Below are 23,058 nucleotides of genomic sequence, written 5' to 3'. Positions count from 1 at the left end.
TGTTGGTCCATTGTGTTTTTTGAAAACCAAAGTCACTGCACCCGTTTACCAAGAAATTTTGGAGCACTTCATGCTTCCTTCTGCTGACCAGCTTTTTAAAGATGCTGATTTCATTTTCCAGCAGGATTTGGCACCTGCCCACACTGCCAAAAGCACCAAAAGTTGGTTAAATGACCATGGTGTTGGTGTGCTTGACTGGCCAGCAAACTCACCAGACCTGAACCCCATAGAGAATCTATGGGGTATTGTCAAGAGGAAAATGAGAAACAAGAGACCAAAAAATGCAGATGAGCTGAAGGCCACTGTCAAAGAAACCTGGGCTTCCATACCACCTCAGCAGTGCCACAAACTGATCACCTCCATGCCACGCCAAATTGAGGCAGTAATTAAAGCAAAAGGAGCCCCTACCAAGTATTGAGTACATATACAGTAAATGAACATAATTTCCAGAAGGCCAACAATTCACTAAAAATGTTTTATTTATTGGTCTTATGATGTATTCTAATTTTTTGAGATAGTGAATTGGTGGGTTTTTGTTAAATGTGAGCCAAAATCATCACAATTAAAAGAACCAAAGACTTAAACTACTTCAGTCTGTGTACATTGAATTTATTTAATACACAAGTTTCACAATTTGAGTTGAATTACTGAAATAAATGAACTTTTCCACGACATTCTAATTTATTGAGATGCACCTGTATATATATATAGCGATATCAATAAAGGATACTCAGGCCAAAGCGCTGCGTGGGGTAGGTGTATCGCTGAAGCGAGGACACGTTCACCAATGAAGTGTCAACGGCGAGGTGTAGAATGTCCGCCGGAACACTGCAGGGGAGCAGAGAGTTTTCTAAGCTTGCAAAGATTCCATCTGCTGGCTTGTGTATTTCGACGGCCACAAATGTAGAGGGCTTCTAAGACGAGAGATTAATCGCTATCTTGAAAGAAGAAATTTCTGAGGAATGGTGTTTGCGCGCCCGCTTTTATACCGGACAGCTTTGCGGCTAAAAGGGCGGGGTTTAAACACCATAGCCAATCTTAGAATTGCCTTTATTGTAGAAGGGTTTCAACTAGGTCGTATAGAAAGACACTCCCCATAGCGTCAGCTTAGTGATGCAATATCAAGTGAACTGAATCGTAAGGGAACCGAAGTATACCCGGGCCTTTAGAAATGTAAGTAAAAAGTAATTCTATTGCAGGATTTTGTTACTTTGTTCTCTTAATTATCTGCTTTGTAAATTAAATAAAATTAAACTACATTTGACTGATTATTTTATTTTTAATACTTTATAGATTTAATGAAAATGTAATATATTTATGATTTTATATTAATTAATTGTATTAATTATTGTACAATTTACATATGTTATTTAAATCAAATAATATGTAAATGTTATTTATATTCATTTTAAATGTAAAATTTATTTAATTATTGTAAATATATTTTTAGAACATAATAATGTTCCAAAATTACATCTTTTGTACTTTTATACAGTAATATACTGGGTTAGTTTGACTTATTTTATTACTTATTATTTTAGGTGTTTTGGTAGGATTGGATACCTTTTTGGTTGGTTATGAATATGTATTTGGTCATATCCATTTGCATTCATTCATTAAGTGTAGATAAATTATATGCATAACAGTAATTTCACACTTTAAATTGTCTACATAATTGGCATTACAAATTAAATTATATAAATTATTTGTATTTATTTTTTAAACTTTAAACAATTTATATTTAAATAAAATATACATTTTATTTAATTTTCAAACATTTTAATGGAATTTTACATTAGAATATTACATAATTACTTATTTAATAAAGTAACATACTGCATTATTTTTACTGTGTGCTTTTGGTTGGTTGAGGGTGTTGCAAATCTAATCACATTTTCTGGCCTGTGTCCCGTTGTCATTGTGTACAGGTAACGTTTTATGGACAACATTACTTTCACACAAGTTATGTCAAGTCTTTTTGCATTTGAGGATAACACCATATTCTTCTCTATGATGTTCACCAGGGGGTAAAGATGCCATCAGTTTGAGTGAGAGCCAATTTCCTATCACCCCCCCTCCTCTTTTGGCCTACCACATCAGTCAAAAACACCCAAAATAACTAACCCACGGCCTCCTGCAGGTGAGCGGGTGTAATTGTGTGTAACCAAATGTTCCATTTGCTAATCGTAGCGTCAAACGGCTGAAGTGCTATTAATTAGCTGATACCTTTCCTGTTCCCTTTCTATCATGCCAATCCTTCACGCACACTCTCATTGGTCAGGCCGGCTGACCATCCAATCCCTTTTAAATGTCATGGCATTTAGCAAATGCTAGCAAATTCTCGTTCGCTGACATTCACCAACTTTTGGGGTGTGTTTTGTGGTCGGGACAGACCCATAAATATGGATGCTGCTGTGTAAAGCGGTATTTCGCTTTTCTGTTGTTCCACAAATAAGCCGCATGCAGTGTTTAACCTTTAAGCTGAATGCTCCCAAATATGGGTCAGTAATCCAACAGAATAGGCACCAATGATGCAGAGGGGAGGCAGAACTAAGCTGCCTCAACCCGTCATGCTCTTGCTCCCAGCTGGATGGCTTTGTTTGAGTATTTATTTATTTATTTTTGCTTGTGTATCAATCTAAATTTAATGTTGCAAATACATGCTTTGCTTCCATGTGTGCTTTTTGTTTAAATGTAAGGATTATGAGTAATTAATTTGAGGCTTTTTACTTTTACATCTGATTATTCTCCACATCTTCACATTAAAAGGAATGTTAACTCAAAAATGTACTCACCCTCATGCCATTCCAGATGTGTATGACTTTCTTTCTTCTGCTGAACACAAAGATTTTTAGAAGATTATCTCAGCTCTTGTTGGTCCATACAATGCAAGTGAATGGTGGTCAGAACTTTGAAGGTCCAAAACAAAAGTATAAAAGTAACCCATATGACTCCAGTGGTTAAATCCATATCTTGTGTGGGTGACAGATCAATATTTAAGTCCTTTTTAACTATAAATCTCCACTTTCACTTTCAAATTCTTCTTCTTTGTTTTTGGTGACTCGCATTCTTCATGCATATCGCCACCTACAGGGCAGGGAGGAAAATTTATAGTAAAAAAGGACTTATATTGATCTGTTTCTCACCCAAAAGAAACAAAGCCTTCTCTGCTGGTGTAACATGCCTAATAAATAAATACATATTTTTTCATCCTTTCATTCTTATTGACATTTTTGTATTTTCAATTGCTTTCCACTCCTAATTCATCTACAAACGAATAGCAAAATACAAAAAGTTTATCCAATCAGAATTTATTCCTCGATGCTTACAAGCAAAGTGTGACAACTGTTTCACAAATCGCATGCTTGAAGCCATGCTCCTTAGCCGAAGCAGCGCGTGAGTCTGAGCTCCACCCCGTCAGGCCTTCAGAATTTCTGCAGAGTCCCTCAACACTGCAAATGGATGGGCATTTAAAGTCAGATAGTCAGATTCATCAGCCAATCAGACTGATTTATTTGTTCTTGGTGGGTGTGGTCTTTAGGATATGTCCCAGTCCAGGCCTTCTAGCAGGCCTTGAGTGACAATCAAGTGACACGCTTTAAGTGATGTACGTAATTTGAATGCGATGAGTGCGAGATCTTGCTGACGAGTCGGCTGTCATCACTGCTGGTATTGCCATTGAGAAAGAGATCCTTATGGATTTAAAAACCTAAGATGTTCTGCATGATCGTGTGATTGATTAATTTAACAGGAAAGGAGGGCTGATTTTCACTTCAAGCAAATTGGTAAGTGCTTTTTGCATTGTTATAGCAACATCAGGAGTTTTCTAAGTGTAAATTAGGCTGCTTGAGCATTCAGTGTCGGATCAAGTTTTGAAAAGTAACAGTGTACCCTGACTAAACAAAATTTATTGCAAGCAAAATTTAAATTGCAAATATTATTAGAGAGCTTTTTCTTGGTATTAGACCTCCTTGGTTCTGGCTTTCGTGCGTGGACATGTTTTTAAAATGTCAATTGGTATTATTAGTTGACTGCCACGCAATGTATGATAGGCATGCAGCGTCTTATTCATTGTGAAACATTGTGAATTCATTGTGTTTTCTTAATGGCATGAATCGCACTGAAGGCCTAGACTTAAAATGCACGTGCCACGGCTGCCCACACCATATCGCTTCTACAGATATAGATTTAACTACTAGAGTCATATGGATTATTTTAGTGCTGCCTTTACATGCTTTTTGGACCTTTAATGTTCTGGTCACCATTCACTTCAGTGTTTCCCCTATATGCATTCAGGAGCGGTGCTGCGCCACTGCTGACTTATGAGCGTGGCTATTATCTATTGACATTTCACATGGTTCATTAATATCCATGACACAACGTATCACTTGCCAGCATCAGTCAGTTATCAGTCAGTTGCCCGCTTATACTGCGCGCAGTCAAATAGGACACCTGTATGAAGCGAAATGGACCCACCATATACACGCACGTGTTCGCAGTGACGTCATCGTATAGCATCAAAGGCTGTTCGCGAGTGCGTACACATACACAACAGATAAGCAGGAGACCCAACATGAGACCTCTTCTAGCGGAAAGTATTTTACTCTGATAACTTCTTTGGCAAAGGTAATAGAAATAAAGGGCTCCAGACTGCAACTAAATGGTCACAACTTGCAATAATTTTTCCCACCATTGAGAAGTTTTTTAGAGGTCACGCTGGTGCGACTACAGAATTTGCCAACTCCTGTTGTTTATGCGTGATGCGTCTGTTTTCTTTTTCGTATGAGAAAAACGGAACGTAACAGCACTAGCCACTACCCAGATCAATTATCAGCCAGCTCAATGAACAGAGCAGCGTGAGCGCAGATTAGTCTCACCCACGCAGCGCATACCATTTTAAACAGCGCTGCAAGAAACGTGGCGCGAGACGTGAAACTCGTTTGCATTTGGTTGTGGGAAAACCCTTAGTGTCTCTTGCCTTGGTGATTTAACGAGTTTAAACCATGTTTAACGGCACACCATTATAAACAACATTGACCAGAACATAAAGTATAAGGCTGTACAATCCACATATCACCACCCTAACAAAATTGTACCTTGGATTTACTATAGTAACACTTACTGTGTTAACAATGGTATTTTGGCAGATGTGCAATGTGTTATATTCATACTAAATATTTGTATATTATTTATATAGTCCTATTAATTAATTAATTTCTGTTACAATTATTTTAGTTTCAAAAAGTTTCTATTTTGTTTTTATAGTTTCTAAATGTATTGTTTCTGTTATTTCATAACAAAAATGCCATAGTTTTGTTGAAGTTACTTACTATCATAGTAAGGAGCCATGCTTGGTTTTATCAGTGACTACCTGCGATCTAGTTACAAATATCACTTAAAACTATGGACACTAATGGAGAAAATATGGCAGCTTTTCATAATTATTATGGACCAGAGTTTTTCTTCAGTGTAAAATCTGTTCTAGAATTGATTGTAGGAAAAAGTAACTGTCTTTGTTTGCCTTCAGAAATTCAAAGAGATGACTGTACTTAATAAGTAGGAGCACATGCAGAATATTTCAATTTAGCCCTGTATAAATTAGGTAAGTCTATATATATAATGTAAATAAACTTTTTACAGATGTTACTTATCTTATCATTTCAAAATCAGTGCTATACTGTCTAATGTGCATTTCAGCGCAAAATAATATAAAATATATAATAATGCCACTATTTGTATTAGTTTTTATCATTACTTATTATTTTATTTTTTTACATTACGGACAAAAAATATTTATTTTTCCACTGTTGCTACCAAATCAGATGCTGGTGCCACCATCTGTAGAACTTTATGGCACCAGTGCCACCGCTCTCATATGTTAGTCTGGAGCCCTGTGGTGACATGCATGTTCTGTTAGATAGGTTTATATTTTCTATTGGTTTATGTTTAATAAAAATAGTGAAAGCGATTTTCTGAGCACTTCCAGTGTCATAAGCTCCCAGTAAATAATAAACACACACATGACAAGGCAAACATGAATAACCCATCTATAATGATTCTAAGGTCATTTTAAGCTATTACTCCACTGACGTGTGTAAATATGGGTCCGGCCTTGCAGGCTTGTGGACACGTGCACAGCGGCACAGCGCTGAAATAAATCCTAGGGGAAACACTGCACTTGCATTGTATGGACCTACAGAACTGAGATATATTTTTCTAAAAATCTTTGTGTTCAGCAGAAGAAAGAAAGTCATACACATCTGGGATGGCATGAGGGTGAGTAAATGATGAGAGAATTTTCATTTTTAGATGAACTATTCCTTTAAGTCTTGTAACACTTATTTTATTTGATAATCTTATAATTTATTATTTTTTGTATTTGTTAAGTACACTGTAAAAGTGCTAACCTGCATTTGTTACCTTGATCTAACCCTTAATTTTAGCTTTGTTGGTGTAACCTAATGTTGTCAGGTGAATTCAGTGATGTTAAATAATATTTTGACTTGTTTCAAACCAGTTAACTTAGATGTTACCACATAAAGCACATTTTAAGGTTAGCAATTTTTCTGTTTTTATTTACAGTAATGCAGTTGATATCAAAAAGCATATTATGCAAGATCTTTTCTTTAGAATTCACTTTCCAAACATTCACTTTGTATTTTTGCTATTACTTTTAACCAGCTGGTACCAAGGTAAATTTTAGTGGATGTACAGTATGAAGTCATTTCCCTCAAGTTCACACAGGTGTCCCAGCAGAGTAACAACAGGTGTAGTTCATCACATTAACAATGGACATGTTCCACTTAATTTGACAACCAGAAAGTGTCCAAAACTTTTTTGTGTTCATTTTGAATAGCATATATTTTTCTTTATTTGTGTGTGTGTGTGTGTGTGTGTGTGTGTGAACTGTTTTGTTTACAATGTGTGCTTGTGCTGTCTTTCTTTAAAATAAATGCCACTTGGTTTGATATTTTATCTAATGCAATGAGAAAGCATAATTTTTTTATGTAGCTTGAGTTTCCAAAAACCTTTTGTTACCCTTGTATACAGGTGCATCTCAATAAATTAGAATGTCGTGGAAAAGTTCATTTATTTCAGTAATTCAACTCAAATTGTGAAACTCGTGTATTAAATAAATTCAATGCACACAGACTGAAGTAGTTTAAGTCTTTGGTTCTTTTAATTGTGATGATTTTGGCTCACATTTAACAAAAACCCACCAATTCACTATCTCAAAAAATTAGAATACATCATAAGACCAATTAAAAAAACATTTTTAGTGAATTGTTGGCCTTCTGGAAAGTATGTTCATTTACTGTATATGTACTCAATACTTGGTAGGGGCTCCTTTTGCTTTAATTACTGCCTCAATTCGGCATGGCATGGAGGTGATCAGTTTGTGGCACTGCTGAGGTGGTATGGAAGCCCAGGTTTCTTTGACAGTGGCCTTCAGCTCATCTGCATTTTTTGGTCTCTTGTTTCTCATTTTCCTCTTGACAATACCCCATAGATTCTCTATGGGGTTCAGGTCTGGTGAGTTTGCTGGCCAGTCAAGCACACCAACACCATGGTCATTTAACCAACTTTTGGTGCTTTTGGCAGTGTGGGCAGGTGCCAAATCCTGCTGGAAAATGAAATCAGCATCTTTAAAAAGCTGGTCAGCAGAAGGAAGCATGAAGTGCTCTAAAATTTCTTGGTAAATGGGTGCAGTGACTTTGGTTTTCAAAAAACACAATGGACCAACACCAGCAGATGACATTGCACCCCAAATCATCACAGACTGTGGAAACTTAACACTGGACTTCAAGCAACTTGGGTTATGAGCTTCTCCACCCTTCCTCCAGACTCTAGGACCTTGGTTTCCAAATGAAATACAAAACTTGCTCTCATCTGAAAAGAGGACTTTGGAACACTGGGCAACAGTCCAGTTCTTCTTCTCCTTAGCCCAGGTAAGACGCCTCTGACGTTGTCTGTGGTTCAGGAGTGGCTTAACAAGAGGAATACGACAACTGTAGCCCAATTCCTTGACATGTCTGTGTGTGGTGGCTCTTGATGCCTTGACCCCAGCCTCAGTCAATTCCTTGTGAAGTTCACCCAAATTCTTGAATCGATTTTGCTGGACAATCATAAGGCTGCGGTTCTCTCGGTTGGTTGTGCATCTTTTTCTTCAACACTTTTTCCTTCCACTCAACTTTCTGTTAACATGCTTGGATACAGCACTCTGTGAACAGCCAGCTTCTTTGGCAATGAATGTTTGTGGCTTACCCTCCTTGTGAAGGGTGTCAATGATTGTCTTCTGGACAACTGTCAGATCAGCAGTCTTCCCCATGATTGTGTAGCCTAGTGAACCAAACTGAGAGACCATTTTGAAGGCTCAGGAAACCTTTGCAGGTGTTTTGAGTTGATTAGCTGATTGGCATGTCAAAATATTCTAATTTTTTGAGATAGTGAATTGGTGGGTTTTTGTTAAATGTGAGCCAAAATCATCACAATTAAAAGAACCAAAGACTTAAACTACTTCAGTCTGTGTGCATTGAATTTATTTAATACACGAGTTTCACAATTTGAGTTGAATTACTGAAATAAATGAACTTTTCCACGACATTCTAATTTATTGAGATGCACCTGTATATGATTTTTTTCCTTTTTGCCTTTTTATTAAAGAGACTGCAATAAGCTCTTTGCTGGACCAAAAGCTCCACACTGTACAAAAAGATTTCCAGATTGACACACTGTGGCCTTAATTTTGTGCCTTTGACCCAACACTCTACATTCCAGTAGCATAGTAAGAAACTGAGCTCCATTACTGCAGTAAATTACACATTAGTCTTGCAGGGTTCCATGCCATTAGAATAGCGCTAACTCAATGACCATTAATCTTCTTTGTCCCCCCTGATTGGCTTAGATGACAGGACAGGAAGAGGAGGGCCATCGCCATGGGAGCAGGACACAGCTGGCAATGACAGCTTCCCGAACATGTGGCGTGGCTCCCGCCCCTGTCCAGATGGAGGTGGAGAGGAGGTGGGAACACCTGTCACCCCTGACAACAGGGAAGAGAACTTCTTGTGTGGGACAGAATTTTTTAGTCCGACTAAAGTGAAAGAGGGTCCCCGCACAGAAACGGGTCCCAGGCCTGTCATGGAGGGAACCTCAATTTTAGAGCATTTAGAGTAAGATGATGGGGTACGCTGCCTGGTTGTGGAGGAGGGTGTAGATTCAGCTTTGGCACTGGCAACAACTCTGTCTCAACTCAAAGTGACACAAAATGTTTCCATTACTCTTGACCAAACTGTGAGTATAAATGTCAACTCTCATGCTCCTGGGGAAGTGCCAAAAGCTTGCATTGAAGATATGTTGGAAGGTACCTCATTAAATATTACCTCCATAAAGAAGGAGTCTATTGAGCAGAGTATTTCTTCTCTTCTGCAAGACTGGGAATCGGGGTGTCAGTCAGGAGAGACTGACCGTGGCTGCAGTCAAAGTGTTGCCTGAACAACAAACAAGTTCCTTTCTCTCATGAGAGATTACTCTGCTTTCCTGCAAAAATGTGTTTATTATTGGCAAGATCTACATCAATTAAAAAGCAGCTGAATTAAAAATCAGTTATTGGTATAACCTGTCGGTTTTCAACTATTGCAAACTATTATTGTTTAACTGTAATAATCAAGAACCCCTCACATTACATTGCATTCATTTTGCCCATTTTCACCATATAATTTTTTATAATGTACTTGACTGTAATATATAAGTTCTTTAAATTGGTTTTGATATAATTTGGTGTGATCTAATGCGACACAGAAATAAATACATTTTCAATAGCAACAAAATTGAAAATTGAATTCTTAATGTTGCTATTAAAAAATAATCTTTTCAATTTAGTTTTTCAGAGTGCAGACCTTTTTTTTTTTTTTTTCTTGTGATTTAATACGATTTTAGCTTCTTAGTCAAGGTGACCCAAGTACCAAAGGGAAACATGCATATTTTCAAAAGAGCCTCTATTCTCTCAAGGTGTTTTTAAAGATTTCCTGTTTCAGTGGCATGCCCAAAATTAAAGGCATGTAACTACAAAAAAAAAAAAAAAAAGGTTTGGTATCATTTTAAAGAAAAATGTTCACGTTTTTTCAATTATATATATTATGATAAATTGAGACTCTCAGTCTAAGAAACTGCTTAAAAAAACATGAGCCAATTTTTTTTACTTTTTTCCCTTATTTTTCTGATTTGACATACTGTATATCTCAGGGTGTACATAAGGTAGCTCCGAAAAAAAAAAAAACTGCTTTTGTTTTGTTCCCAATCAGGTCACATGTAACAGTAAAATTTTGTGTTGATACGACAAAGCAATCAAAAGTTATAGCATAACAAAAATGATTTATCCTAGTGTCCAAAAGCCTCTCCAAACAAAGAAAACATAATAATTGTACATAAGAACTAATTACACATGCAAAAACAACAATGACTAAAGGTATGCTCTCTCTCCAAAGCATGCAGGTATGAGTTACGAGATCTCATTCAGTTTCATTCTGTGTCATTTGAGCCATCATTGAGTCTGTGTCATGTACTTGGTGCCATCTCCTGGTGGCCATATGTAATTAGAGTGAACAGTCCTCTCTGCCCATATTTGGATGACTTCCCCATCTGGTTGCAGCGATCTGAATCCTAATACGTTTGGTTAAGTGTTACATGACAACGCACTACATAATTTCTGATGAAGTCATCTAATCCAGGAAAGCTAATATGTTTTTAGCCAGATAGCACATTATGTGCTGTTTACTCATTGTGCTTTGTGTGGATTATCTAATGATCTATGCATCTGATTATGTTGTGTGCGGGCTCATTTTAACAGGAATCCCCTTTAAGTAATGATGATATTTTATGTTCTGTTTATTTATTTTTTATTTATAAGCGAAAATGCAGCTTATAAGCAACACCTGTTTACATGTAACATGTACAACGATGAGCCAAAACATTATGACCACTCACAGGTGAAGCGAATAATGTTGATCATCTCCTAACAATGCCACATGTCAAGGTAGGTCAAATGGTAAACGAACAATTGGTTCTCGTAGTCAACATGTTGAATGCAGGAGAAATGGGCAGGAGTGAAGACCTGAGTGACTTTGACAAGGGCCAAATTGTTATGGCCAGACGACTGGATCAGAGCATCTCTGAAATGGCAAGGCTTTTGGGGTTCTCCCGGCCAGCAGTGGTGAGTACATACCGACAGTGGTCTGAGGAGGGACAAACCACAAACTAGTGACAACATGTTGGGCACCCAAAGTGCACTGATGCACAAGGGCAACTAAGGCTATCCCGTGGTCCGAAACCACACAAGGTCTACGTGACACGTGCCACTATCCTAAACATTGTTGCAGACCAGGTGTACCCCTTCATGGCAATGCTATTCCCTGATGGCAGTGGCCTCTTTCAGCAGGATAATATCACACTGCACACATTGTTCAGGAATGGTTTGAGGAACATGAGGAAGAGTTCAAGGTTTTGCCCTGGCCTCCAAATTCCTCAGATTTCAATCTGAATGAGCATCTGTGGGATGTGCTTAACCAACAAGTTTGATCCATGGCGGCTCCACATCGCAACTTACAGGACTTGAAGGATGACTTGGTGCCAGATACCATAGGACATCTTCAGGGGTCTTGTAGAGTCCATGCCTTGGCGAGTCAGCGCTGTTTTGGTGGCACATGGAGGACCAACAGCATATTAGGCAAGTGGTCATAATGTTTTGGCTCATCAGTGTATGTCAAAGACATACTTAGCTATTACTCGCTTGTCTGTGCGTAAAACAAATAGGCTGGTTGTATTCTACTCTGAGTGCTTTCCAACGACATATTACACATGGCTATTTGATCAGTTTGATGTTTTTTATGATTACAATAATATGTACAATGCATAATTATTAATAAATCATCAAAACGGAACACTTCTGATTGTCTGCAAATTTCAACCTACTTGTTCAGTTTTGGTCTTAATGCCTACATGCACTGTAAAGTACAGCTTCTAAGATTTATAACAAAACCTATTTTGTGTTGGTCAAGACTTTAGTTATTAATATTTTGATAATTATGGGGCTAAAGTGTCAGATTTTAAATGATTAAACATCGTTAATTGCAATAGAATTGGTTTAGACATCATTTTAGACATTGTTTAATTACATTGAATTATATTAGTGCTGCTTTCCTTTTTATTTTTATCTGCATAAATAAGCAGAAAAATAAACAACACAGCATAATATTTAAAACATAGTCCTGCCAGTATATGTTTCTGGAAAGCTTTGTAGGTGTTAGGTTAGGGTTTAGCTTACAGCCTAAAAGTGCATTCAAGTTGCGTTTTGAATTTTGTGAAGAGCTAAATTATGGCTTGATGTGTTGCCTTACCGACAATGCAGATGTTTAATATTGTTTATGATGTGCCTTATACCCTGCACAGTTAATTAAATAGTCTGTAACCTTTGTTAAATATTTTTGTTAACATTTTTACATTTAATTTAATAGAATTAAAATACATAGAATGTTTTCTGCAAGAAACAGTAACTTTTCTTTTAATCCTGTCTTTTTAATTTCTTTTAAGTTTCTAGTAAAACATTCTGCAAACTCTGGCCATTGAATACAGGTCATGCACAACATGTTTTTAATATCTAATCTCTGTGCTGTGTGTTATGACTTTAGTTTTTGTCTTCTTTTATTCAAAGTTTGTTGGACTTTGAATCAAATTTCTTCAACATGCATACTTGTTGTGAGTCCACTCAGTTGGCAGCTGGCTCCTTACCGCAAATACATCAAAAGGCAAACTTCTGAACTGTTTGTTCTGTAGAAGGCAGGCTTTTCCTCTTTTAATCTCCCTCAGTAATACACACATACACTGACACATTGGATGGCATGATGCCAGGCAGCTGATGTGGTCAGTTTGAGAGGCATTAGGAAGGAAGGAATGACTTTTGGGAAACAGATGGGAGTTTGAACTAATGGAGTTATGAGGCTAACGAACACTGCGGGGTGAGGTTAGCCAACTTTCCAGGGCTGTTTCTGAGCATATGGGGGCCTTAAGTAAAATCTGGTCATGTGACCATTTGTCTTCCGAACTCGCTCTCCATTCACCACCACCACATACCCCCATTGCCCTACTCAGGCCAGGGAGCCATCCAAAAGCTGAAGAGCCAGATATCAACGGGTGATCCGCACGTTGCCATCTTTCATGCGATGGAGCCACTGGAGCAGGGCATGGTCCGAACTGAGGGTGAAGGCCCACCCACTTGATGGCCAGACACTCCTTCTCAATGGTGCTGTACTTCCCCTCTCTCTCCTGAGAGTTTTCTGCTGATGTACAGCACCGGGCGCTCTTCCACCTCGACCACCTGGGACAACACGGCCCCCAACCCCTGTCCAATGCGTCGGTCTATAAAACAAAAGGGAGAGTAAAATCAGGAGAGTGTAACAGCGGCCTGCCACAAAGTGCAGCTTTCACTTGCGTAAATGCCTGCTGACATGGCTCCGTGCACTGGACCAGATCTGGTGCCCCCTTTTTAGTCAGATCAGACAGCAGGCTGGTGACGGTTGAATAGTTAGGCACAAACCTACGTTAATAGCCAGCCCCAGGAACTGTCTCACCTCTTTTTTGGTCTTAGGTCTCGGGCAGGCTGCAATCGCTGTGGTCTTATCAATTTGGGGCCACACCTGTCCATGACCCAAGTGGAAGCCCAGATACCGTACTTCCACCTGCCCATTTGCGCACTTCTTTGGGATGGCCGTGAGTCCCGCTTGTCTCGACGACTTAAAGACAGCCCTCAGATGCTGCAGGTGCTGCTGCCAATCATTACTGTAAATAATGATATCATCCAGATAGGCAGTGGTGTAAGCAGCATGCGGTCTGAGGACTCGGTCCATGAGCTGCTGAAACGTAGCCAGGGCCCCGAACAAACTGAACGGAAGCATCCTGAATTGGTCCATACCAATTCGTTCAAAGGGGACCTCAATCAAGGGAAGGGGGCACAATGGCGCTCTTGGGATGACCGGCGTATTCACCAGCTGACATTCACACAACATCTGCGAACATCCCCGTGAATGTCCGGCCAATAGAAATGGGCCATTAGACAGTTCAGTGTTTTTTCCTGCCCTAAGTAACCCGCCATTGGATTATAATGAGCCGTCTCTAACATTTCCCAACGGCTCTTCAGTACTAACAATTGGGTTGTACAACCAATCCTTGATAATCCAAAAATACGGATTTGAGAGTGCGATGCCTTGCTGGAGGCATTGACCATCAATCACTTTCACTTGGTCAGAGGCATGCCTAAGGGTCTCGTCTCACATCTGCTCCAGAGGGAAATCCACTAAGCTGAAACTGAGACTTCCCCATCCCTTACATCATCCTGATGCAGAGCTGATGTAGATGGCCTTGGCTCCACTACCCAGCCAGCGAATCGCAAACTGCACACCGAGACAATTTGTTACAGGACCCATCCACATAAATTACCCTCAATAATGTAATAAATGCTGGCCAATTTGTAGCCAAGATTAGTGGATGGGTGAGGCGTGGACTAACCGCAGCCTTGACACTATGCTTTTGTCCCCGAAATTGAATAATGACCATCACTACAGGTTAACTTTGAATATCCCCATGCACACACCTTACCTTCACCCGCTAGCTCGTAACCAAAGCCTCAGACTGAACCAAAATTTGTTGAATGGAGGTTTGATTACATCCTGAATCCACCAAGGCTTGGTATATACCCCCCTTAATACTCACAGGTATCCAATACACTCCTGCTCAATCGGGGGCGGCCTGTGGCATGCCGGGGATCTGGACCCATGTCTCACCTCCATTGTGGGGCAACGGTCCTGGAAGTGCCCAGGTTCCCCGCAGCTCCAGCAGACCAGCCCAGGCTTCACGCCTGCACCCGTGGCAGCGGATTCGTCCACCTGGGGAAGAGAGCAGAGAGAGATAGGGGGAACCGGCGGGTTGAAAGATCCCCGGGCTCGGAGAGAGTTAAAGTGGACAGCTTCCCATTTCTGGGGAGTAGGAACAGGATGAGGATGAGAGGATGGGGAGGAGGGTTAGGAGGGAAAGAGAGAGAGAGAGAGAAGAGGGACACCACCAAGTGGTCCTCAGCCAGCTGGATGGCTCCATCCAGCGACACCAGGCGGTGGCACTGGACCCATTCCACCATCCCTTTGAGTAGCCGGGTGATAAACTGCTCCAGCACCACCAGATCAACTACTGCCACGGTGTTGCATTCTGCTGTCAGCAACCACTGCCGGCAGGAGTCACAGAGCTGCTGATCAAAGGCAAACGGGCGGCCGAGCTTGCTGAGTTTCAGAGACTGGAAATGCTGGCGGTGCTGTTCAGGGCTGCGACCGACCCACTGTAGGATGGCTCATCTCATACTCTTGTACTTCAGGAGGTCTGTCCCTGGAAGCTGTTGGGCTGCAAGTTGGACTTCCCCAGTCAACAGCAGCAAGAGGCGGACTGCCCACTTAATGTTGGGCCATCCCCAGGATTCGGCCGTCCACTTGAACAGCTCGATAAAAGCCTCCGGGCCGTCTTGTGGGCCCATCTTGACGAGGGTGACGTAGGGGATGGCCAAAGCTGTGGCCCAGGTCGCAGCTGATGTTTCCCCCTGGGACACCAAGCTCCATATCACCTGCCGATCCTCAGCTTGGGCCTGAAGGAGCACCTGGAACCGCTGCTCCTTCTCCGTGTATAGGTCCAGGAAGGCCTGGTGGATGCTGGCAAGAGAGACAGTTTCCCACAGGTGATAATCCTTACTCCTCTCGTCTCCCGAACTCGCTCTCCATTCACAAACCGGCGCTCAACCATGCCCCCACCACCACAGTTAATTAGATTTCAAACTACTGTTTAAAAAGAGTCTTACATCGACAAGAAAGAACCTAGTGAAAAAGAGCAAGATGCATTAAATCCTTTGACAAATAATAAAGATAAAGTTGGAGCAGTAGTGTATTGAGTAGAAATATGTACACCGAAGAGGCTTATAAACAACTAAAGGATTAGAACTTTTATCGCATGTTGCAATGCAACCCAGCTGAGACAATGAAAAAGGAGTTATAGTCCATTCTGATGCGAGAGAAAAAGTGTGGATCACGGAAAACTAATTTAAATTCAGCTTTGTAACAAATCCACGTATTGCTTGTTTTTACATGCCGTCAAAATGTCATAAAACTTTGAATAACAGGGTATTTTTAAATGTGAACATTGTAACCATTGTGAGAATAAACGAAGTATTTTTAGATGTTTAAAAAAAAAAAGTTTTCAGTCAGATCCTTCAATAATTGTAAGAGTTCATACTGTATGTAGTTTACAGACTGCTACATATGCTACATTAACAACTCCTTTTTAGACCCTTCATATTTCAAATAAAATTTCAGTTACAAATGTGGTTTTAAGCATCTTTTTTAGGACACTGTACTTCCTGTGTTATAGTATTGCAGGAGTGCATGCACTGCAGGAGTTGTCAAGAGTCTGCCCACTTGTGTACTCTGTACCATTACTTCAGTCTGCACCTGTCACAGTCAATTCCCCTGCTGCCACAGACTGCCTTTCACTCTGCCACTGTAAACATTTTTAACTAGAGGTAAAATCAGAACTTTGATGTGACACGATTCACTCCACAGTGTGCTGCTTCACGTGTTTGCCTGCCATCTCCCTGATGCCTCACTGGCAGGCCGTCATTCTCTGCCTTGCCTGCCACGCACATTCTCCAGCTGCTTTTTCTTGCTCTTTGGTCCTATTAGACAAGAAATATTGCATTTGTACAGTACGATGCACACATACACTGTTGAATTATTCATTGACAAACATAAATAATATTCAGATGTAGCTGACAGGGTGGCTGTATTAAATCTTCTGGGATTTATTTTACAATGCAGAACTTGTCTCCTCCTCTTGGTAAATAACAACATTATGAAACATTTAAATAATGGATTTTGTTTTTAACCTGACAGTGAAAGTATCATTTTTGCCCATTGTGTTAAATAAAGGAAAATAAATTATTAATTAATTTAAGGTATAGTTCAACCATGCAAAGATTATAATTCTCTCATCATTTACTCACCCTTATGCCGTCTCAAACTCGGAATATTTCTTTCTTCTGTGGAACATAAACAAAGATTTTTTGAAGGATATATGATTTTTTGTCCCACAAAGCAATGTCAAGATTAATAGTGTGTATAGTACAGATGTCAAGATTTATATAAAAAAGTAGTTTCATTTTGGTGTGTTTCTCACCTAAAACAGGTCGTATCACTTCAGAAGACCTGGATTAAACCACTTGAGTCATGTGTAATACTTTTGTGCTGCCTTTATGCCCTTTTTGTAGCTTGAACGTTTTGGACCCCATTGACCTACATTGTATGGAATTGTTTCACAAAACATTTTTTTCTCCACAAAAGAAAGAAATTCATACATGTTTGAGACAGCATAAGGGTGACTAAATAAGAGAATTGTAAATTTTGCACGGGTGAATTATTCCTTTAAATGAACAAAAATTTAGCATTTACCTTTGAGATAAACTGGAAGTGTCTTAAAAGAGTCACCACTATGAACTGACATCTCCGTGGGGTTAATAACTTCATTGAGATATGCCATCTAGGAGATTGACAATGGCAGTGGTGTTAATTTTATCTAGGCCATAATGAAATGTACATACAAACTCAAAGCTTTGCCCTGGGTTAGGGTTAGCATTAGTAAGAAAATGGAAGTATTAAGTATTATTTTTCCAATAAGTATATATCCACCATTATTTTAAGCTGAAAAATGTTCCAAGCACAATAATCACTGTAGCCGAGTACGAAGCAGAGACTGTATGGCTTAAAGCTTAAATAAGTAGCACACAGTACATAAATAATACATTTTTTCAGTTCATAATATCAGGCAAACACAAGTCTGCAATCCCTGATTCAGACTTTATGCATAAACATTATTAGTTCAAGCATGGCAGTAATCCTAAATTCAAATCTGTTCACTTACCCCATGGCAGCCTCTCTTACAGCAGACGTCCCCTCAGATCTCCCTGCTGAAAGTAATTCCAATTATTTCAGCAGTTCTCCCTTCAAGAGCAATGTCCCAAATAGTCATTAAGAGGAAGCACGCGGAACATTGCATTTTATGCCCTTATTTATATTCTGTTTGATTTGTTTACGCCTTGCAGCAGCCTGTCTGTCGGTAGTTGTTCAGATAGTCATGAAACTGCCTCTCAGTGGCCAAGGGAACTTTAAGATATTCTGGATTTTAAATATTTGGTGAAGAAGGGCAAATTATGTCACTTGTTGGCTGGTGTCTATGACTTGGAAAAAGTTTGTGTATTTTTGTGACACAATATTTACATTTACATTTAGTCATTTAGCAGCTTTTATTCAAAGCGACTGACAAATTAGTAACATAAACAATATGTCATATAAATGTCAACAATATCTGCAGTATCGCACTGACAAGTTCCCAGAGTAGCTACAAAAGTATAAAAGCTAGCGCAGAAGGAGACAGACATGTTTTTGTTTTTGTTGTTTTTAATAATTAAATAGTAAGTGCAGTTAGTGTAGACTGGTAGTGCTTGCAGAAGAGATGGTTTTCAGTTGGTTCTTGAACGTTGATCTGGTTTCAGCAGGTTCTGGAAGCAGTGATCATTCATTGACCGTAGAGAGCGAGTGGGGACATAGACCTGGAGGAGTGAATTGAAGTGAGTGGGTGCTGTTCCACTGGCTGTCATGAAGGACAGAGTCAAAGCCTTGAATTTGATGCAGCAGCTACAGGTAGCCACTGGAGTGAAATCCAGAGGGTGTAACATTAACCCCATTTTGGTTGATTGAAGACCAGATATACCACTGCATTCTTTACCATCTGCAGCACCTTAATCGTACTATAGCTGGGAGAGCGTTGCAGTAGTCCAGTCTCCAATCAAAGCACTCACCGCGCTCTCCCAGCTAATTAGGTGCTAAGACCTATGTATCAATATGAAAATACAAAAAGGTCTGCACTCTAAAAATAATTTATTAGGTTCAAACAGGAGATAAAAATAGTACAAATGTTTCGGCTGTCTGCCTTCGTCAGTGTAACAATTCACTTGTTCTCAATAGTTATATAAAAAGAGAGCGCTACAAATCTTCAGGTGAGTAGTCCAGTCTTAAAATGACTAAAGCTTGGACCAGGAGTTGCCCATCATATTCAGACAGGAAAGGTTTTCCACTCCTAGTTTCTGGGCTGTCCTGGCTGGCGTTTGTGTAGTTGAACCAAGATTAATTGTAAGTTGTGGTCAACAGATGGGTTGGCTGGGATCACCAGGAGTTCTGGCATTGCAAGGTTTAGCTGAAGGTGGCATTCCTTCATTCAGGCCGAGATCTCCGAAAGGCAGGTAGAGATATGGTGGGGTCGTCAGGCTGGAACAACAGGTAGAGCAGCGTGTCATTTGTATAGCAGTGGTAGGAAAAGCCATGAGCCTTAATGATCGGTCTGTGCAATGTAGTGTAGATTGAGAAAAGGAGGGGTCCAAGCGCTGATCCTTGAGGAACACCAGTCACTAGCTAGACTTGGCAGCTCTCCTCTGCAGGGGTCTCATGTATAAAACTTAGCGTACATTTTATACTAAAGTGTGCATCCGCACAAAAGTCAGATTTTGTGTTCACACAAAATTTTTAATATGTATAAAACGTACATACACCAGAACCTGCGCAAAATTCTCTTTATAAATCCCAGTTAGCGGAACATTGTGTGTACATGCACTTGCTTCATTCCCCACCCTGTCTCTTCTTCAAAATAACCATATATGGAGCTGACAATGTCTGTTTTTACTTTGAATAACCTCATCTAAATATAATTACCATATGATTATTGCCATCTAGCCATGTGATACTGCTGCGTTCAACTGTGCAAGAAACTAGGAAAATAGAAAATAAAACAGAATGATACAAAGATAGTAATTAAGAAAAATATTTTGCATTGTAAAACACTATCTGACATCCTCAGATTGCAGCCTTTAAGATAAGTAAAACATGCAACAAATCTTTTGTTTTATGTGGTATTTTTTATAATGTTTTTCAGACCATGAACAAGGTTGTCATTGCGTTTCACCTAAGGATTACCGGTAACCCATCAAGACAGCCATCCACCAGTCTTTGCAATGGTTCGTTCGACAACTGGATGCATCTGTTTTATCAAGTCAATATGTTTATGCACATTTCAATGCCCATTTTGTGCATATGCAACGTCCGTACATCAGGCCCCTGGTGATTCACTGTGTATCCATAAATATATACTTAAAGTGACACTAAAAGGCATACACAAATCAAATGGACAAGATTTTCTATTTTCCCACCCTGCAATTGATTGTCTCAGAAGGCTTATCCCATGTTTTATCCAGATGTACTCACAGGTTAGAAATAAAATCCAAAGAAAGAGAAATATACACTAAAATGTGTGGAAGCTTATCCCTTCCCAGATGGACTAACTTTTTCATTTATTTAAATTGCTTCTATAAAAAGTTTGGGATGTTTAAATAAAAAGTCCAATTACCAGAACAGCGTTGCATTAGTGTCTATCGGGTGGTAAAAATTAGCTAATGGAGCTCCATGCAATGTACTGTAATATTTGGCCTCATTTCACATTATTTCCTCAGAATATTCTCGTAGAATGAGAACAGAGGCATATTTTGACACAATGGTCCAGCAGTCTAACAGTCTAGACAAGACATTTGTGACCTTTTTTGGCCCCAGTTCTGGCTAAAGTATTTGATTTTGTATTTGATATTGTATATCTCTTACCCCATGGCAGTCTCTCTATTTCATATATAATTTTAAATATAGATATTTGATATTAAATGTTAGCTAGGAGCTTTCTTTTTTTTTTTCTTTTTTTTTTTTGTCAAGGTCAGATAAATTGGTAATTGACAATAGTCTATTTGTTTATAGTCTCACTTTAAGGAGACATTTAAAAGTATAAATAAAGATTTGTCTAATCTACTGGGACCCAGAAAAAAAGTTTTTGGAACAAAGACATTATTATAGTCAGTGTTTGGAGCATAAGAAATGAATAATAAAAAACAATGTAATAATAAGAGAGTATTCACTTGTTTAGTTTAATGCAATATCTTATGTTTCATTGTAATATTGTTAATTTTTTACCCAGTTCACCTGAAGTTTTACCCTAACTTATGTCTCTCTGCTTTGACAACTCACTGAAATTTTCCTGCAGACGTTTATTTTACAATTTTGACAATCAGTAGTCTACAAATGATTATTACAAATTTATACGTATGTATACAAAATATTTCCTTTTTTTTTTTTTTATTACAGACAATGAAAATAGTACATTTCTGTAGACACCTAATATAAAGTAGGACTGTATACTATTCTTATCCTAGTTCTTTGAGCTCTTAAACAACAGCATGAAGTTTCATTCTTGGATGCAAGTCCTCTTTTCTCTAGTTTTTTTTACACCATGTCTCCCCACGTCCTTTCTGCTCTCATCTTTGACTCTCGGTACCCTCCTCCACCACTTCCCAGGAGATTTCCACAGCCGTCTGCCACAAACTTGGAGCGCTAATGCCAATGACACACCCAGCGATTCTCTTCCCAGCATTCCCACTGCGTTTACTCTCCTCGTCTGACCCCATTCCCAGATCATCCTCCTTCTCATGAACCACCACAGCACGTCCCAGAATGGATTGACTCCCAAACAGCTTGGCGTCTGGGAGCTTTAGAAATCGCCGTATAATTCCTTCCTTGGAAACAAAGTTGCCCAAGTCTCCGGGATGGCCAGGATGTTCCATCCCCTGTGGATTGTAATGAGGACCAGCACTGACGCAACCTTGACTAAGGTCTCCATATTGATGGATGTGGATTGCACGGATTTGATGATCATCGGCAGGTAAACCATGGAGGTTGATAATCACTTGTAAAGTACCATTGGGGAAGACCTGCTTGAAGAGAACCTGCCCGAAGATCTCTGGCTGGCCAGTTGGTAAACTGGGGATGGGGGTCACCTTACAAGTTGCATAGATTGTGCTGTTGAACTCCATGACTTCTGGCATTGGAGCTTCGACAATTGAAGCAAAAGGATTATCAGAGAACATCAACTCTCCACTTTGTATTTGCAGTGCCAGTAACATCAAAGAGAATTTTAATGTGATTTTCTCCATGGTAAATTCTGCAATGAAGAGTAGAATTATGAAAATCATGTTCTCATTTCCAAGTTCAAATCAAGTTTTTTTTTTTTTTAAATGAGTAATGTAATGCATTAAGCAAAGCCAGCTTCAGTGGGGTGTAAGGAGTTGGTTAGGTTGGTATGTGCATTAGGTTAAAATAGCACAATATGGCAAAAAAAAAAAAAAAAAAAAAAAAAAGGTTTTATACTTCATTATCATGACATGGAAACATGCAATCTAGAGTTGTAAATGCTGTAATAAACTAAAGCGTGCTATTTACTTCTTCCATTTTGAAAGGCTGTGTAAAAAAGATGAAAGACAAAATATTTATTTCTGTTTAGTTAAACCCCAAGATTACAGGTGTATAGTTGTGCAAAATCTTGACAATATGTCTTTCATAGTCTTTATACTGTTACATTAGCTATATATGGTAACCACAAAAAAAGCAACATTGCTGATTAGTCAACACTAAGTCAATATTTGCACCAGCTGCCAGTATGAATAAAATAAAAACCGAAATACCCAAAAACAGTACAGGCACATTACCGCACTAATGAAATGGTGTCCTAAAACAGTGTGCGATGTGAGTATTGTGGTCACAAGATTATTACAAAGCTTAATCCTTGTGCAACCCTGTAATCGTGTTGAGGGAATGCCCTCTTGCAAACAAACTTTGTACTATTGATTGGTTGCTCTTCTGGGAGCTCATATGGAGTTTGCTGGTGAAATGCAAAGGGGAAATGCTGCATTAACATTCAATTCTAAGTTATGATTGGTTTTAGTGATCTTTAAGCATAGATTTAAATGGAAATTCAATGGTTTTTTTTTTTTTTTTTTTTAATCCTCCTTTTCTCCCAAATTGGAATGCCCAATACCCTCTAATTAGTAAGTCCTCG

General features: G+C 39.1%; 2 protein-coding genes across 4 annotated transcripts in view; one reads left to right on the top strand and one right to left on the bottom strand.

The window, feature by feature from the left end:
• The window catches only part of ccdc149a (coiled-coil domain containing 149a), a 35,603-nt gene extending 25,814 nt beyond the window's left edge, over window positions 1–9,789 (top strand). The window contains exon 11 of the mRNA XM_051715448.1: window positions 8,906–9,789. Within this exon, the coding sequence (XP_051571408.1) occupies window positions 8,906–9,174 (269 nt within the window). The 3' untranslated portion in view covers window positions 9,175–9,789. The remainder of the gene's footprint in view (window positions 1–8,905) is intronic.
• An 11,496-nt stretch (window positions 9,790–21,285) lies between these two features.
• sod3a (superoxide dismutase 3, extracellular a) lies at window positions 21,286–22,801 on the bottom strand. 3 transcript variants are annotated; one of them, XM_051715658.1, is made up of 2 exons: window positions 22,709–22,801; window positions 21,286–22,164 (listed from the first exon to the last, which is right to left on the bottom strand). In XM_051715658.1, the coding sequence occupies exon 2, from the start codon at window positions 22,154–22,156 to the stop codon at window positions 21,482–21,484; it is 675 nt and encodes a 224-aa protein (XP_051571618.1). In that variant the 5' UTR covers window positions 22,157–22,164; window positions 22,709–22,801; the 3' UTR covers window positions 21,286–21,481. The 3 variants fall into 3 exon arrangements, with proteins under 3 accessions (XP_051571618.1, XP_051571627.1, XP_051571635.1); XM_051715667.1 differs by having other exon boundaries at window positions 22,685–22,763; XM_051715675.1 differs by having other exon boundaries at window positions 22,698–22,726.
• Between the last annotated feature and the right edge of the window lie 257 nt (window positions 22,802–23,058).

The sequence above is a fragment of the Myxocyprinus asiaticus genome, chromosome 2 (assembly GCF_019703515.2).
Source record: "Myxocyprinus asiaticus isolate MX2 ecotype Aquarium Trade chromosome 2, UBuf_Myxa_2, whole genome shotgun sequence".
NCBI classification, from domain to species: domain Eukaryota; kingdom Metazoa; phylum Chordata; class Actinopteri; order Cypriniformes; family Catostomidae; genus Myxocyprinus; species Myxocyprinus asiaticus.
This window is presented reverse-complemented; position numbering and strand designations above follow the sequence as displayed.

Bases quoted from the DNA above. Each gene is read 5' to 3' on its own strand.
- sod3a (XM_051715658.1), bottom strand. From the start codon at position 22,156: ATGGAGAAAATCACATTAAAATTCTCTTTGATGTTACTGGCACTGCAA.